Source organism: Anser anser (genome assembly GCF_964211835.1).
Source record: "Anser anser genome assembly, chromosome: 3".
In the NCBI taxonomy this organism is placed as follows: Eukaryota; Metazoa; Chordata; class Aves; order Anseriformes; family Anatidae; genus Anser; species Anser anser.
The window spans coordinates 54,118,577-54,136,660 of NC_139722.1; the positions used below are offsets into that span (position 1 = coordinate 54,118,577).

Consider the following 18,084-nt stretch of genomic DNA (forward strand, 5'->3'; position numbering starts at 1 on the left):
TACTGCCTCCCATTCCTATTAATAAATTAATATATCTATAATATCCAGCTATGCAAGTGGAAGGACTGTTTGACTTCATAGCCCTCAAAGCATTCACCCTTCCTGGCACTCCTACTGACTGGAGAGTATGTGCATCCCGCCGTGCAACTGCTGCACTTGGCCACAGTGAACTTCATTTGCTATATTTGAGGTGAAAATAGAAAACTGTGTGAAAAGAAGCTCAGTCTCTCAATCGATTCATCAAACCAAGTGAAAATGTCTGTTTGCTATATAAAAGATAATGAGAGAAATTTGGTTTTAGCTCCCTTAGCTCAGCCCGCTCAGGTAGTCATGTGTGAAATTACCCGAGGGAAAAGACATAAGCCGGTGTGGGAACCCTCATTGGCCTTGGATTTGATTGGCTGTGCAGCATACGTTACAAGCCGAATTGGTTTGGAAAACAGAAAAGTTCATCAGGCTGCACAGACCCACTGCTTGGAATAAAACATTGATGGGAACTACCAGTCTGGAGAGCATGGAGAATGTCAACAGGAATATGGGACTAAATGAATTCCCCCGATATGGAAATTTTTGTCCCTCTTCATGCACGCAGTTCTTAGGAGATGGCTTTTTACGAAGGTTTAAAAGTAGAATTAATAGGCCTGATTTCTTTTTTTTTCATTTTTGTCAAAATGTGGAGAATTTGTAGCCAAGATAAGGGAAAATGTAGTTATTTCATTTCATGGTTTATCAGTTAATATATGAAACTAGGTAATTCTAGGTTTTCATTTAGTCATACAACAAAAAAATCCTTTTTAAGACTTACAAAGCACAGCTAGGTTGCCATAGTTAGGAGCTGGGAGTTGTGTTACCTGCCAAGAGATTCAGACTATGCTGCTGTTGTGAAATACAAATGGAATTAGAGTGCCACAGCTGAAAAATCTGCTCTCACAGACTATTTCCAGTTCAATGGACCGAGTGAAAGAGAATTTGCATTTTCATAACCATTTGTAATAACGGTCATGATCATTACCATGATAGCTTACTGAAAAACCAAAATTAGCAAATCATTGAGTTCCTTTGTCAGCATGGGCTTTTCTGCAGACTCACATCTGTCTGTTTTTGTTGCTGTAGATGTTGTTTTGCCCTCATGCCAATGGTAACATGGATGTGGACATCTGTGACAGTCAGAAATACCAGCCTGCAAATTCCCTGTGCAGAAGGCAGTCAGTGCAACAATTCCTAGTTGTTATACAAGGATTCTGATATCCCCTTTCTTCCTGCTTTCCTTCCTAAAATCATGGTCTGTATAATGAAGAATGCCTTACTCTCTCCTGAACTATACTGGAATTTGCCGTCTTCTGAACAGTTTTTCTTTCTTTCTATTTTCCTCTACCGCCATTGTCTTATCACTATTCAAGATGATGCTCAGGTGCACTGTTTGCTCCCCATCAAGAAGTTTCTTTTGACCAATTTTTTAAACTGGGTTACTTCAAAGCACAAGAAATTCAAGTGGAAATACTAGTAGTGTTCTAGTCATAAAGGTTTACAGGTCTATGAAAGACAAGTTTTGCACAGAGAGACTAATTAGAAGTAGTAAATAGGAAATAGTGTATGTGGGGGGGTAAATTTTGAAAGATTTAATAGTTCATTCAGGATTTAAAAAGAAAAATAGGTTTTCAGGTGCCTTTATATTTTTCTTCTTTATTTTAGAAATTTTGTAATGCTTAACTTATTCCCCAAATGCCCAATTTTGAATCACTTGGAACAAAAATACTATATATAAATGAAGTTTCAAATAATCTTTATAAAATCTATCCACAATTGCATCTAGCACTGTAGTTATATATATGTATTTTAAATCACCGCAGAAACGTTTGGGTTTTGTTCTTTCTTAATGTAAATGAATTTGTGCGTGGATAACAGAAAGCAGGACTGGTTTTACCATGTGTTTTCTTTCGTCAGCTAGAGCTTAGTGCTGCACTGGTTTTCTGGCAGGGTTGCGCAGGGTTGCACAGGGTTGCATTAGCACATCTCGGGGTGAGGAGCTAGGTCCCTGCTCCTGCAGCTATGCCATCCGATGCCATTAATTTTTCTGCTAAGCCTGGCTGCGTGAATGCATTCAACTACTGTTTCCCTAAGGAATATCTTTTAGATAAATACCAGAAACATCCACTCACCCAGAATCAATGTGTTTTTTGATAGACTGAGCAACTCTTGATATACATGTTATCTTGTTGCATTTGTCTAGTTTTTGCTTTGTATGCTTTTCTTCAAATTGACAGACACCTAAAATGGATATGCTGAAACTTAACAGTCATTTTGTGTAAGCTTTTTTAACTGCGGGTACTAAATAATGTCTAGAGACAACAACTTTTTTGTCCTTCTAGTATTTAATTGTTGTAAATACCTTTGTGTGTTCCCTGTTGAATACATGTGACTGGGAAAGCATTTATAGACACCCTCTTAGAGCAGAGCAGAGCAGCCATGTTGAGACGTGCTGTGCTGATCGAACTATTTGATCTGACTATTCAGTAAGTTTTCATGTCAGTGATAAGATCTGAAATGTTATTGGAACTAAACAGTTTTTCTCTGGAAAAGGAGATCTGTCTTCCCTTCAGAGGATGATGTCCCTGTTTCCCTTCCTTATTTTGTAGCAAGTTAATCTCCCTTCTTTTGATTCAGGTGATCAGAAGCACTGTTCTTTACATGCATATTTCTTGCTTGGCAAAATTGGGCATTATGCAGCAACACAGGGAGTCCCTGGTTCCTGACTTTGTGGTGATCTCTGCTTCAGTCCACGCTGAAAGCTAAATGCAATATATCAGTGTGTTTAATTAATGTATTATACAAGCAAGTTAGCACGGAAAATGTCAATTGCTAAATATCATTTACTTTTAAGATAAATTCCTGCTTGCAGAGAACTTATACAGTGGTGCAGCCATGTGTGACTCACATGACTGTCAGAGGATTTCATCTAGCAGAATAATATGTAATATATATAAGCAGTCGAATATAAAAGTCTTTAGATTAAGGAGCTAGATTGATGCTCTGGAATGCTGAATTCATTGCCTAACTCTGCCATATGCTCCTGTGTGATCTGGGGTTGAATAATTGTCTTTGTACGTCTCAGTTTCTCAGCTGGAAATTCTTATATGTCTTCTTTTGTCTACCATCTTTGTTAAGATCCTAAGTGAAAGGACAGGATTTTTTCTGATTTTTTCTTTGTTGCTGTGTATCTGAATCCTACTCTTCTAGGGACTATTGAATAGACATGTGATGTGGGTCAGTTCGGTTCTTTACTTTGTAGAGTGAACAGGTAAAAAAAGAAACCAAGTGCTACTGTCTTTTTTAAATGGGTAAGAAACTGAGGGTCATCTAAAAATCATTTTCATTCACAAAAGAAATTCATATAAGGGAAAAAAGCAATCCCAGGATGCAAGAGGTTGAACAGCTTGCTGGTATCCTGTGTAGCATGGAGGGAGGTGGAATTTGGAGAGACATACAAATCTGGATATTTCTAAAATATTTGTTCTTAGAGGAAGTATTTTTCTGTAGAAAGTGGGAGATAAGTTAGAAAGATGAAGCTCAATCCCATTGTCAACTAACATTTTAGTCAAAGAAAGGAATTGCACACTACCCAAGAGCTTGCAGTTTGGTAGTGCAGTTGTGCATAGGGTAGAAATGCAAAATGATCTCTCACTTCATTTCTTAGAAGCAGCTCTTCCTGCTGTTTTTAAATCTTTTTTTTTTTCTTTTTTTTTTTTTTTCTGTCTATTAATAGTGAGTCTCAGCAGATGAGGTTTGCAGGTCAAGATGGGAAAAAAAAAACAACCTACGTGTAGCTGTACTAGTAGAGTATGCCTGCTGGAAACACTATCTCCAATAAACCACAAAGATTTCAGCTGGAGAGTCTGAAGAACACAGTACAGTGACTAACAGATTTTGTATTTGATGAACTGTCTGCACCCTCCTGTCACGCTGCTGGGTTCACAGCCATTTTAACAGGAGGAAAATATCCATCGATTTCAGGGGACTTTGTGTCAGTCTGAAAGAGTATTGAAAAAGCACAGAGATTTTTCCTATGCCTACAGTATATATTCCTATATTAACCTTATTAACAACCCTTCTACTTTAGAGTTGTGGGGAGCTGCTGCAGAAAGAAGCCTTACCTCGTTTCTAATCAAGAGAGGAAGGTAAAGACTGGTCTTGGTATAGGGCTGCCAGGATCCAGGTCTCTTTGCAATAGCTGTGCACAGATACCAAAGACAAATGATTCACAGGCCTTTGTTTAGCTTTCCCCCAGCTACATCCAAAGCCTTTCTCCCAGGCTGGAGAACTGCCACTGGGGGACACACTGCCATGGAAAGAATATTATCAGGCAAAAGAGCCCACTGGCAGGCAGCCGCAGGGAGGAGAATGAGAGGTATGGCCAAGAGGAGGGGGATATGGCAGAGCTGAAGCCATGGAATAAAGAGAAAGTGAATTGGTTTTGGCTGGGCAGCTCCCAGAGCAAGAATAAGGGCACATTTAGCTGTTGGAAGCCCCACGGATTCCTCGCAGCAGGACACAAGGCAATCACAAATCTGGCTGGCACTCTGGTTATATGGTAGAGCAAGCCAGCTGGCTGTCCTGGGTGAGAATTTCAGGCATAAGGTAGAAAGGAGGGACAATGGGAAACTAGGGAACTAGCTCCCAGTTTGGGAAACTAGACACAATTTGCTCTTCAGTTTTGCTTATGCTTAATTTAACCCACTGCTGCCATGTGCTACCCAAGTTCATGAAGGGGAGGGGAAAGTGCTGAGAGAAAAATTAAACTGAAAAGGGGGGAAAAATCCACTGGAAAAATGCTTTGAAATGATTGACTTTGGTTTGATTGCCACATGGGGGAGATCTAAGCCTAACCCAGCCCTTTTAGAGCCATGTCACAGGGGAGGAATCCTTCAGCAGACTCACTGTAACACTCAACAATGGGTTCACAGCTGATGGGACAGTGGGATGACTACCTCGTATCACACTGCCAGATGACACGTGAAGACCTGGTGACATTCCTGGAAAAAAACAATTAACAACTGATGAAAAGCAGCACTCTTCCTACACAGCAATCCTTCTGACATACTCTAAACTTTCCCCATTATGGTGATTTCCCTCTAAAGCGTGCATACCAGCTGTAGGAAACAAAAACAGGTCCACATATGTCACCGTGTGTTATTTGTCCAAAGTTCTTGAAGATCATTCAGATTCTGTAAAAAAAAAGCCAAATGCTTCCTCAGGTTCTGTACACAGGTTCTGCAGATCTATTAAACTGCACCAAATCAGCATCAGTACTAAGTTAACTAAAGTAAATTCAGTAAAATTCACTTTCACCACAATAATTATTTCTTTAAATATTAAAAGCAGAATTGCTAAAAAGCTTCTGCCAAGATAATACAGCCTGGTCAATCCACTTTGTGCCGCGCTGAAATGGTCCAAAGGAGACAAATTGGGCATCCATCATAGCACCATATAAGTTAGGATTAAAGAACGTATTTTCAGACACCTCTATGTAAAATAATAAAATGACGCATGTCATGAAGCATGAAGCAGTTAATCACAGGTTGCAGCTAATTGTTGGTGTTGAAGTATGCAGAACACAGGCACTTTTTAAAGTCCCAGTGACTACAAATCTGTTCTATATTCCCACCAACAAGTTGGCTGCACAATTTGTCCATCACAGGTTCTCACACACAACATACAAGAAAGAATAACTTGTAATCTAGGATCAAGAGAAAAGTCATATGGTCTTAAAGCCATTTTTGTGTCCCCCATGGCAGGAGACACATATAGTATCTAAAGCTCCTATTCACTTGTCTGTGCTTTTAAATCCCTGGCTTTACCTTTACCCATAAGGACTAACATATTGCCAAAAATAGTTAGTTGTGTTATATTCCAGTCCAGGCACACTGAGTCTGGACATGTCAGAAAATTCAGGCTGACCTCTGATCTAGTGGTGCTCTGTGCCAAAATATGCATGCTTAACCTTTCAGTTAGCCGCTTTCCACAAGTGTTGTCAAACCTCTTGAGGTCAACCCAGAGCATGTTTCACAGATGAATCTTGTCCTGTTCTAACTCACACTAAATCTTCTGTCATCTGCTTTCAGTTTACAAGCAAAAGAAGCTGCAGGTGGCCTTCCTAAGGACCTTTATTAAAGTAATTTAAAAAAAAAAAAAGTATATGCTTTAAATGTTATTTAAATTATTTTATTGGTATTTTTATATTATGGGTGTCATAGTATACTTCACTAACATGGTTTAGCTGTAATTAACTTTGCATTTAGCTGCCACCTGACAGAAAACTCTGAAGATGATGGTACCCCACACTGGAGCTAGAGACACTTGCACTCACAGAGGTAGTTAACTTGGCTAAAACCACAACAAACTCAGGTTAGGATCAGTGACCAGAGCACAGCTTTCCCACGTCCCACCTAATACTCAATAGCCTGGGCCATGGGAAGGTACCAGCTGTGGAAGATGGGACTTAATTGGAGCAAACCAACTTACAAAGAGATGTTCCCCCAAAAGTTTCCCATCCTGGTGACAGGAGGCTTGTTCTGTGATGTGCTTGCCACAACAAGGATCTATGCCTACCTCTGTCCATGAGTCTTCATAAGTTCAGGATGAGCAGTGCCGTGTCTAATGACTGTACTCTTCTTTCTGCTTAGTTTTCAGGACTTTATTTGTTGTCATTCTTCACCATCCTTGTTGGGCTGGTGCTCTACTCCTCCACGTCCACCTACGTAGCCCAAGATCCTCGGGTGTACAAGCAATTTCGAAACCCTTCAGGACCTGTTGTAGACCTGCCAGCCACTGGCCAGCTGGAGCCTTCGGTAACATACACCAGCCTGGGGCAGGAGACAGAAGAGGAGCCTCACATTAGAGTTGCCTAAACCCAGGGCCGTTGATCACCTGCTGATGATTCAGTGGAGCTCATATATCCATTATCTCTGTATTGTACATAGAGAAAGGTATTTACCAGGTGCAGTTACACCGGTGAGCTGCAAGGTAGCAAATAAGGAAAGCTCATAAAAATAAAATTAATTGTTCCAGGGTGTTCATTGCAAGGAGATGCCAGTCCCTCGTTTATGATGTTAACAGCATGTTTGCCATACAAACTGCTGTATATGAATCAGTTAATGTCAAACTGCCTAGGAAAGCTATTCAATATATAAGCTGAAATTATGAGAAGAAATTAACCGAAGGGTGTTTTTGCACTCACTGAGAGATATTATGCCTAAGCCACACCAGTTGTGGACAAGCCACCTTTTTACAGCAAATACATGTGTGCAGTCACTGTTAATTTCTCTCTAAGATTTCTTTGTTTGCACAAAATAGATGGGTTACTCATGGTAGCAACCCCCTGACACATTTTTGCTAGCACCTTGGATTTGGTGAGGGAGACAATAAATTCATCTGTGCTATCTAGTTGCCCTTTCTAGGTAATCTGTTCCATGAATCCAGAGGAGGGACAACTTACAATATCCGTCTCTATTCTAGGAATAGGTATAAGGCGAGCATTTTAGCCTTTCTATATTTGCAGAAGTGAAGTACTCAAGCATTGACCTCTCTCTCTATGATCCATGGCAGATTTCCTAGTGGCTGAGGTTCTGCATCAGGTGACAGGGAGTTAATTTCTCTGTAGTCATGATTAACACAGATTTCTTACTTTTTAAATTTTAATCTGTAAAAAAAAAAAAAAACATTTTCTAGTTTCCTATGTATTGTACCTCTCCATGGTAAGATGACATATCTTGTGGATCAGGGCACTTATTTTAGATACTCAGTGCATTGAGGGCGCCTTCTGCTGTTCCAGTTTGCTTAGTCTCCTGTGGTTCATTATTCTAACAATAACTATTTAGAAATGTGACAGTTTTTCACCAAAACCCACAAATTGTAAAAATCGGAAGATTATGTGAGGAATTCATGAATAGAAAGACTGGACCATCTGCTGGTATTGCTGCAGTAGCACAAAGGCATTCATACCGGCAGGGTGTAGCCAATTATCTTTCGTTAACTACAAAACTAGCAGAATAATTCAGCAGTTTTCTTGTGTTTTTGGTGACATGTGAAAGTAGTAAGGGTGTGCTCTGCAACTGCACTTCTGCTCCAGGAGCCTTATCAGAAGGGAGGAAATCTTAGCTGCAGCCATGAGAATCCATATCTGCCTGTACGTTCGCTCTTCTGAGAGCACAATAACAGGAAATGGTTATTTCAACCTCCACCATCTATTTTTAATTTAAAATTAAGGAAAGGGAGATAGCCTTATACCTAACAGAGAGGAAAGGGATCCAGGAGAACTTGGTTTTATTCACAGATTTGCCACATCTCTGCATCATCTTGGGTGTGACTTACCTTCTGTGTGGCTGCATTTCCCAGTCTGTATATAAGGGAATAAAGATATTTGACCTACCTCACAGGGGTGCTATAGGACCAAGTTACTTTAGAACGTTTCAGGATCTTTAGAAGAAAGGAGTTTAAGAAGTACACAATAGTGCTGTAAAAGCATGTATATATTCATTGTATTTGAAAATGGGGTTTACAGCAGGACTGATGAATATTTTGCTTGTGGGCATATAAGATGAATTTGATTTGAATGTCATTCTGCTGAAGAAGTCTGTCTAAAGTGAAAATGTAGGTCTTCATGTTTGAAAAATACAACTTTCCTATTTCTCTTTAAAAAAGAAAAATCTGTACTCTGGAGATTAGAAAGGCCACAGTTCAACCAAGCAGGATGAATTTCTGCTGAGGTAATATCCATCTTTTATAGTTCTGTTCTGCTTTAATATAGAAGGGACTTCCCTGAAGCAGACTGGGAAAAGTATGTGTACAAATATATGTGAAGTGACGAATGCCAAAATGCTACTGAACAGCAGATGTATGTTGTATCTTACTCTCGCTGTGGGTGAGGAGAAGAGTCGATTTCTGTCCCATTGTGTTTAGGCTGCCTGCTAGGCTCCCACTGCAGCTGAGGGAAGGGTCTTGTTGAACCATGCCCCAAAACATTCCAGAATCTTCAATTAAGATTGCCTGGTTTTAAAATCATAACAATTGTGGGGTGGGTGTTTTTTTTTTTTCATTGCCTTCTGTTTTTTTAATCTTCTTTAGCGTCTGTAGAATTATAGAATATCCTAAGTTGGAAGGGACCCACAGGGATCATCAAGTCCAACTCCTTGAATCCTCCTTCATCTTCCCAAGCTTTTTCTTTTTTCTCTTAAAGCTCTGAGGATTCCCACAGAAAAACAACAGTACATTTTCTGGAGGTGTTAAGGAAAGTCTAAATACTACATGATTCACAGAAAACAAAACAAAACAAAAAACACCCCCACACAAGAATGATCACCTGATACTTCAGGGTGAGGTTTGCAGGGTGGAAACCCATGTGGGAAGCGCATGGTTGGGTGAAGCCCTTGTGCACAGTGGGCCAGCAAACGTCCTTGGGTCAAGCCCAGGGAAGCCTTCCACCTGAGGCAGGTTTCATACCTTCCCCAGGAGCAGGGGCTTTGGTCACCATTACCACGGCTCTCTCAGGTGCTTGGAGGCACTCTGGTGGGCACCTGTCATCTCAGTCTTTTTGCTACCTTTTATACCAATTAAATACCTTTCTCTGAACATTAGTCCCCATGTTGGTCTTGAGACCTTTGAGGATGGTGTGTGTGTTTGTTCCATGTTTACAGTTCCTTCATTTTGCATTATGGTTTTGGTTTATTTCATTATTAGTATTTATTTTCAAGCCAAATGTTTGTAGTCCTTCCGCCTACCCCTCTTCATTTTTCTGACACTAACTTGTAGATGTTTGTTGGAGTCTTCTCAGAAAGAGCTGGGCAGAAGGCATGTCCTGGGCAGTTCACCGGACTGGGAGTTTTTACACATGAGAGTTTGCAAACCATGGGTGTCTGCGGCATGCCATCTAGAGCTGTTTCTAGAGTCTATTTTAAAAGGCTCTGTTGTACGGAAATAAGTTGTGAATGTTCGGGTGTGCACTCTGCACCCAGCCACCATCCCCTGTGTTACTTGCACAGGGGGAGTTTCACGTGCAGAGTGGGGCTGCTTCACTTTCTGCATCTCCCATTAAGAAAGGTGTGAACTTCAATTAGCACCAGTGTGCTGAGCAATGGACCTCAAAGGAAGACAGTAGTATAGCTTTACAAGTAACTGTGTTGACTGAAAAGCTGAGGTCTAGTGAAGGGAAGCATTACTTCTGCCTGCTTGTCTCCTGCAGTTCAAGACCTCAGTACACACCAGCAGAGGTTCAGCTATCTAACTGGCAGCTACTCTCCGTGTTGCATTAGGACATCACTAGTTTTGTGTAGATCCTTGCCTGAACAGACTGAAACCCTGATATACTGCTGGCACTGAGCAGCCCTTAGCAAGACTGATGTAATTTTCTGCTACTGGATGAAAACCTTCACTGGGAGACAGACCTTGTCCTTGTTCCAGCTATAAACTTTCCAAACAACACAACAAAAGATCAAGCAATTGAAAATTTTGCACCACTGTGTCATATGAAGAAGTTTCAATGTATAGTGTAGAGATTGCTAACTTGTGCTATTAACATTTTGACAAGCGTGTAGTATTGTTTGCTTTTTTTTTAAAAAACCATTTAGTATTCCTAAGCTAGCTACAAATATAAATTTTACCCCATGGGTAGGATTTTATTGTTAAATGCCATAAGAAAGCACACTAATCTTGACACCACAGATGGGAACATGAACCAAAAACAAAACCAAGCAAACAGAATCCCAACCCCAAATCCTTCATCAAAAAGCTGAACAAACCTTTCTTCATTTTGATATTTGCATGCTCCTATATGGACTGGCTGTGGCAATGTAATGCCTGTATAATGTTTTCAAATAAAAAAAATAAATGCTTTATGAAAGCAGGGTTATTATTTTATTTGTCTGCTTCCTTACTGGTTTCTTAGCCCCAAATGATTTTTTCTGAAGTGTAAATCTTGACTGCAGGGCATAATTATTTGGTGTGTTGTGGACTTCTTTCCCTTGAGAAGTAGTTAAGGTACAACTCCTTCCAAAGGTGTAATTCAGGTGCTAAACATGTGCCATCAGACATCCCCAAGTATCCTACCTGGCCCCCAGGTGCTGCTCCTGAAGGATACATGGTCTCATCTGTCTCTACCATGCTTCGATGGCTACCTCTAATATCCTGATATTAGTCACCCTCATTTAGACATAGAATTGCTCCACTGAGGTCCTCTTGAAATGGTTAATCATGCTAGAATTAATCTGGGGCAATGTACTTGTGTGTGTGATGCCAGAGAGCTGTGGTTACTGAACATCTGCAGCCACCTTGCCCAGCCCTCCCTCCTCAGCCTCTCTGCCCTGCACAGCACTGCTCCCTGAAGAGTCCTGGAACAGGGAAAGAAAGGATGGCGACAAAAAAGAGGGGGAAGAGGTGTGCCAGGAGGAGCAGAACTGGGGAAAGAAATAAAACAAGACTTCAGATCGTTTGAAGTCCATCTGGGAAGAAGGAAAAGGAAGAGCGTGAGTATGTCAGAGCAAAGGATTTTGTGAACACGTACTGACCTCTAAAAGTATTTGTCAGCATGTGCATCTGTCCATCCAGCTTTGCCTGATGTCTCCGCAGAAACTTCGCATCAGTATTTCTCACATACTTCATTGCCAAAGAGTAGAAAAGGGAATGGAGACTGGTGAGCTCGTTTCCAGCCTCCCTCTGCACCGTGACTGGATGGAGTCCCACACACTGCAAAGCCAGCAGTGCTGCAACAATATGCTGGTTTATATCTCTTTTTCCAGTGTGAATGTCTCCTAAGTCATCAAGAGCTCCAGAAGTGGAGTTACTGTGCATGGCTTTATCATGCTAACAGTTGATTTGTATTTTCCTCCAACTCTGCTCAAGAACCTGTCAAGCATTACAAAAAAAATCCTTTTATTGTTTGGCTAGAATTCAGCCTGGGTGCTTGAGTCATACCAACAGTAATTGCTTGAAATCACTCTACCAATTGATTATAAATAGGTATAAATAGATGTTTATTTACTTAACAACAAATGTTCCACACTGAAGGACACACATTTGCCTTAAAACTACCAGTCCTCTTTTGGCTTTGTTTGTTTAGATCTAGTTCCCCAAAACACTGTAAATACTGCCTGCTTAACAGCAATATGCTATAGCATATGATTCAGGAAGCAATACTTTTTACAGGTGTAAGAGTTATTCTAAGTCTGCCCCTCAATTTAAGACAAAATATATGCAGAAACTTTGCAAAAGGGCGCACTTCTGTTTGTGCAGCCACTGACCTGTTGCCACAGCAATTGCAAAGTGGGTACGACATGCTAACAACACAGCGGTGATGATGACATTGGAGTAAGAGCATTGGAAATGTCATCCTCCTGCTCCAGCCTGAAGTACAGGGTAAGTTAATAATAAGTACTACTGTACTTACTAATAAAAAATTCAGCTGTATGGAGGAAGGCCATTCCATAGGGCTAGGAATTCACTGATTAGCCTTGGAAAACACCACGGGTGGCCCATGGCCCTGTGAGGTCTCTCTGTTGGGTGCAGGGAGGTGTTGCTGATCTTCTCACCAGAGTCTCCTTTAGGCAAGGAAGAGCTCCTGATGTTGTAAAGCAACCAGAGGGAGGAAGCAAAATTTGGCTACAAGTAAATTATGAGGTTCAGAGTGGAAAGTCAGCACTCTGTGCAGACCTTTCTGTTGTAAAAGAATAAATGTGACATTGCTTGGCAGCATTTTGTTGTTGTTGTTATCCTAGAAGTTCCATTTTTAATTCAAAACTATTCACGGAGTTCCTCTGGTATTCAAAATATCAGAATCTGGCCCTTTTTAGTCTAATGTTAAAGAACCTCTTTAAAGAATACATATTGCCAATCCCATATGCAAGACAAATATTTGTAAATAGAATCTAGGTGAAGTTGATTTTATTGGACTTATAAATTTTGTTCTACTTTAGATTATCATTTATAACATTGAGCCAGAGTTGACTTTTCTGTGACTCCTGATTATGTACAATGCCCTCAGGCAATTGCCTAGTGCTACCCTGATCTTAATAATGCATCATTAATTCCTCACTGTCAAATACATAATTTATACTAACTATTGCATTTTACTCTCCTTGTCTTGATAACACTGGACTCATCCAATTTTAATATAACCACAAAGATGTTTTCAGTATGAAATCTTCCCACCCTCCCCATGTGAAATACATATATTTTTGTCAAGAGCAAAGTATTGCTTTTACCACGGATAAATACATGACTTTTTTATTCAAGAACTTACCAAAGAAGAGAGAAGTAATGAACATGTGCTGAGTTTACATGATCATTGAGCACTGAAATGCTAAGCAATTCAACTACGATGCTAGAGACACTTTGCATACAGAATAGGGACTCTGATAGTTGGTAGGCTTGAATCTTTACAGGTGCAGGATGCCTGCAAGCTCATGGATCAACGTTATGCAAGGTCATGCATATTTAACTTCCTGATGCCTATGGTAGCCAGCTTCACAGAAGACTGGCTTTTTGCCAGATTCATAGCAAACTAGCAATCAACATTTGCATATTCTTAAAATGACTACTTGCCTAAATGATATTCCTGAGTGAGAAGGGGGAAGGGACTGGACTAATCACAACAATAATCTGAACAGTCTCATTATGTGACTCCCTGTGAGCTTTTGCTTGAATTATCTAATGTAGTTCTTGGCATTAAACAGATTTGCAGATGCTAACTAGGTCACACACGTATGCAACCATTGGAATGAATTTCATAGGTCTTTATGTCCCCAGACTTCTTCTGTGAGTCTACGCTTTAATTAAAAAGAAAAAGAGAGTACGCACAAAACAGGATGACACCTTAGTTCACGTTATCAGCAGGATTCAATTAATAACCAAGTTGGTGAGGAGCATTAGAGCTGCAGGACCCACACTGAGCCTTGGAGCACACCACCTCCCGCTGCGGCCTAGCCCCATGGCATGCTGCTGCAGTGTGAGGGGCACCCAGGCCAGCAGGGCATGTGGAAAGAAAAAAAACAAACGCAAAATAATAACCTTTATTTTAGTCTTGAGCTTTAATACAACGCATTACAAAAGGAAGCTGGGTTTTAATGAACAGGCATGTACTGAAAGAAAAGAGAATACTCCCTAATACCTGTGCTCTGCTACCCAGTTGGTCTGACAGGCTTTTTTCCTAAGCCCACATAGCTAAGACAACCGCCAAGCTCATCTTCTCTGCCCTTTTACTCTAAGTTTGTCACACTATCTTCTGAATCCCTGATCCAAGTGCATTTGTTTATACCTTAAAGACCCTTAGCTGTCCTGCCTCTCCCTCCTGACTGCCCCTGTCACCCCTGCCCCTCCATGTGGGTCCTCTGCCTCTGGCTGGCCTCTCAGACAGATATCTGGCTGCTCTGTTGCTTGTGGAGCCCACCAAATTGGGCTTCTGGCCTCACAATGCAGGCAGCAGGTCATAGAATATTTAAACAGGAGCTTCCTTCAGTATCTGTATGGACATCAGATTCCAGCCATGCTCCATTCCAACTGGAGATAGTAAAATATAAACCAAAATAAATTAAAATACCTCCCCAACACAATTCTGCTATATGATATTCAGCCGATGGTAAACCAATATGATATGCAACCAGTTATTACAGATTTGAAAAAACAAGTCTGATAAAATGTCCTTTTTGCCTGCCATTTGATTAACAGAGAAGGTAAAACTTTCTTACTTACTTTTCTCTTACTTGCTAAAGCTGTCTCCAGTTTTGAAATTAAGAGGGGTGGATGGTGGAGGATGAGCCACAGGTATCCCTGAAGTCATTGGATCTAACAAGGCAGTAACAAAAAAGACGTATTATTTCAGGCTGTGAAGTGATATTTAGACTGAAAGAGTGGTGGTAACCTACATCATCCCTTCTTAGTGGAAAAGAGAAACAAATATAAATAGCAAAATACCTCTCCTGCTTGTAAGGACTTAAATTAATTACAGGGGTGGCACTGACAATCCATTCACATACATGGAGACCAGCTTCCTCTTCCCAAGTCTTCTCTCCTGCAGCCCACGTTTTCCTCTGCCACTGCTCTGTGGCTGGATGCACCAAGGAAACACTTAATTCCATAAAGTATTTTTTTAAAGGAAAATAAAAAAATATATAAAACCAGGGCTTATCCAAGGTAAAACTGATAACTCTCAGCTTCTCCTTCTTGTACAAGCGTCACCTTTGAGCTGTGTTTGGTACAAATGTGAGCTGCCATTTGTCATCACAAGCTGTGAGGAGGATTGTGGCTGCTCATTCCCCAAACCTAAACCTTCACTTGTAGTGCAGACCTCACTTCTTGAGAGAGAAGGGATATACAGACCCAGCTGAGCTCTTTCTCTTTATTTCCTTTGTTACATGATCCTATTGATCCCGTTGATCATGTAAACTCAGCACGTTCTCTTTATTTCCTAAGTGCTTGTGGGAAAGGATGTGTGCTGAAGACAGCACGAGAAATCTTGTGCTGCTCCAAGCAACTAGAGTTCAAATTTTGTGGATACATGTAGGGCTGTGCTCAGCAGAGCCAGCAGTCTGGCACCTTCCACAGGTTTACTTTAATGAGAATTACTGTTGTAAACTGCTGAGCTAAAGAAAGTAATTGCAGCCGCTGCACCAGCAGTGGCTTGTCTCCATTACTGAGGAAAGGGAAACATCGCTGCCAGCGACAGCACAGGTATTTTATTATGACAAGGGAATACTGGTAGACTTTGCTCTGAATGTACAACATGAAGTATATGTGAGAGGCAACATGGTCACTAAAAATATACCCTAGCTCTCCCATTTTAATTTGTACACTTTTCTTGTGAGCTTACCATGGTTTTTTGCCCACACATGACACCAAGAGACCTTTTCTACATCCACGTTAGAGACTTGAAGCAAAATGCTGATACACAAAGGCCAAAAAAAGGCTTTGGCAGCCCCACCAACAGCCAGTTCAGTCCTGAGCCTTGCTCATATAGTGAGTGTTGAGAGCAAGACTGTGTCTGCAAGACCAGGCCTGCAGTACCCTGTGATAGTGAGGGAGAAGACATGACCAGCGACCCAAACCCCTGCTTCACCGCTGGGTGCTGGCCAGGCCAGCAGGTCAGCACTTCCATGGCCATGTCCCAGGCCCAGTCCCAATGGCAGAAGGGATGGAAGGAGCAGTAGGGTGGCTGAGGGGAGAAGAGTGAGGTTTGAGGGCACAAATGGGAGTGGGGGACGGGAGGAACACTGTAGACATGAGCACTTCTGAGGGCACTGCTGCGGGCACAGAGGGTTTGAGGCTGTGGCCATCACCTCATGGGTGGAGAGGAGGCAGCAGGAGGGACAGGAGAAAGCAGGGCAGAAGGTGGGAGAGACCCCCAGGGGAACGGGAAAGAAATGTCAGTGAGTAAGACATGAAAGTGGTGGTTGTGGGGAAAGAGAGAAGGTCTCATTGGGATGGAAGAGCATTGGTGAAGACACACAAATAATGCAGGAGACAAATGGTGGGGACAGGGGCTGTGACCTGGGGGGTCATTTAGGAGGCTGGAAAGGGCTGGGAGAGGGGTTCGTGGTTCATCCCCCTGCCTACTACCCACAAGCTGCAATGTCCCGAGGTGTTAGCGCAGCCCGCCAGCAGATCACCTTCCCTGCACGCAGGCGGCCTGCTGTGACTCCTCTCCTGATTTTACCAAGACGCTTCGTAATGTGGATTCTGTCAACTTCTGCTGACACTGGAAAGTAGGGACTTCTCTTAGCAGCTCACACTGACTTCGCATAGTGCCCTGGAGTTGCCATTCGCCCTGCTCAGCCGCGCTGTGCCCAGGGGCTGCCACCTCAGCACCTCCACGAGTTGCCCTGTGATTGCTACGGGCTGCTGCGGGCCTGGCCCCTCACTGACAGCTTCACAGGGCTTTGTGGTGGTGGCTTGTAAGAAAACACGCTGCACTTAACCTGATCTCTTGGCGAGTCCTGATGGTGGACCTGTTTCTTTTCCCCTTGCACCTGAAGGCCTGGTTCTCCAGCCAGACTGTAACCCGGACTGTTCTTCAGGGCTTCCAGCTGTCCCTCTCTGAAATCAAGACAGAAATAAAAATGAGCTGCACTTGTAGGCGGTTCCTCCTTACAAGCTGTTTTTTGAGGTGTTTGTGTTGGATGTGTGCTTACCTAACGTAGAAACTTCCAAAGCCAATGCAGCCCCTCCCAGATATGCAAGACAGAAGAAAAATCCCTCAGACAAGAACACCAGTATGGGAAAGGACTTTATTCTTGTTATCAGACAAGGTATTCAAGTTCCCTTCTTCTTGCTGGGTTTGTGTTTGTTTTTTTCCTACCAGTGCTCCCCACCCATAAATGACTTTTAAAAACTTATATTAACATATGAGGGAAAGGTTTTGCTGTGTTGGATGTTTTTTGGGGAGTTGACAGCTCTGTGAACATAAGAGATGGCCAGAATGTCTGAGTGGAGGGAAAATAACCCACCCTAGTTTCTTTTTCTTTATTTTACAGTGTTGATATTGGCTGTCTTCTGGCTTTCCTTTGCAAAAGCTGAATGGCAATTAGTAACTATTTGTATTTGAGGCTCTGTAAGAGGAGTGTCTGGAGTTTGCCAGTGACAGTTTAATCTAAGGAGAAGTGCCAGGCACTTTTTGTTTGTTATTTCAAAATATTTTGTTTGGAAGAATTTTAAGACTTTTTAAATACCTCAATCTGATTATATCAACATTTCTGGACAAAAGCAACTTCCAGATTTTATGTTCAACATTTCCCCTCCTGTTTGCTTTGTACTTGGCTTGCAACAGGCCTAGCAAAAAAAAAGGTGTCACCCATTTCACTGCTCGTTCTGCAAAAAGGAGAAAAGATGAGGGGAGAGAAATAAAGGGAGGAAAAACTGTTGGGGATCTGGGCTTTTGTGTGACAGTTTCACCTCTGTAACTGTGGATTCATAAAGCAGTAACAGCTGCGACTGCTCTGGACTCTTCCTCTCCTTCCTCGCCAACCTAGAGACGTGCCAGTGTCTTTAATAGCAGAGGGTAAGTGGGCCATTTTGTTACACAGATTTGATAGAGAGAAGAAAGAAAAA

The 18,084-nt window shown here is 41.7% G+C and overlaps 1 protein-coding gene across 2 annotated transcripts in view; it reads left to right on the forward strand.

Moving 5' to 3' along the window:
- The window catches only part of SLC35F1 (solute carrier family 35 member F1), a 247,681-nt gene extending 236,790 nt beyond the window's left edge, over positions 1–10,891 (forward strand). For both annotated transcript variants that reach the window (XM_083828752.1, XM_083828753.1), the window contains one exon: positions 6,681–10,891. In XM_083828752.1, coding sequence (XP_083684878.1) covers positions 6,681–6,905 — 225 coding nt within the window. In that variant the 3' untranslated portion in view covers positions 6,906–10,891. The remainder of the gene's footprint in view (positions 1–6,680) is intronic.
- Positions 10,892–18,084: the final 7,193 nt, after the last annotated feature.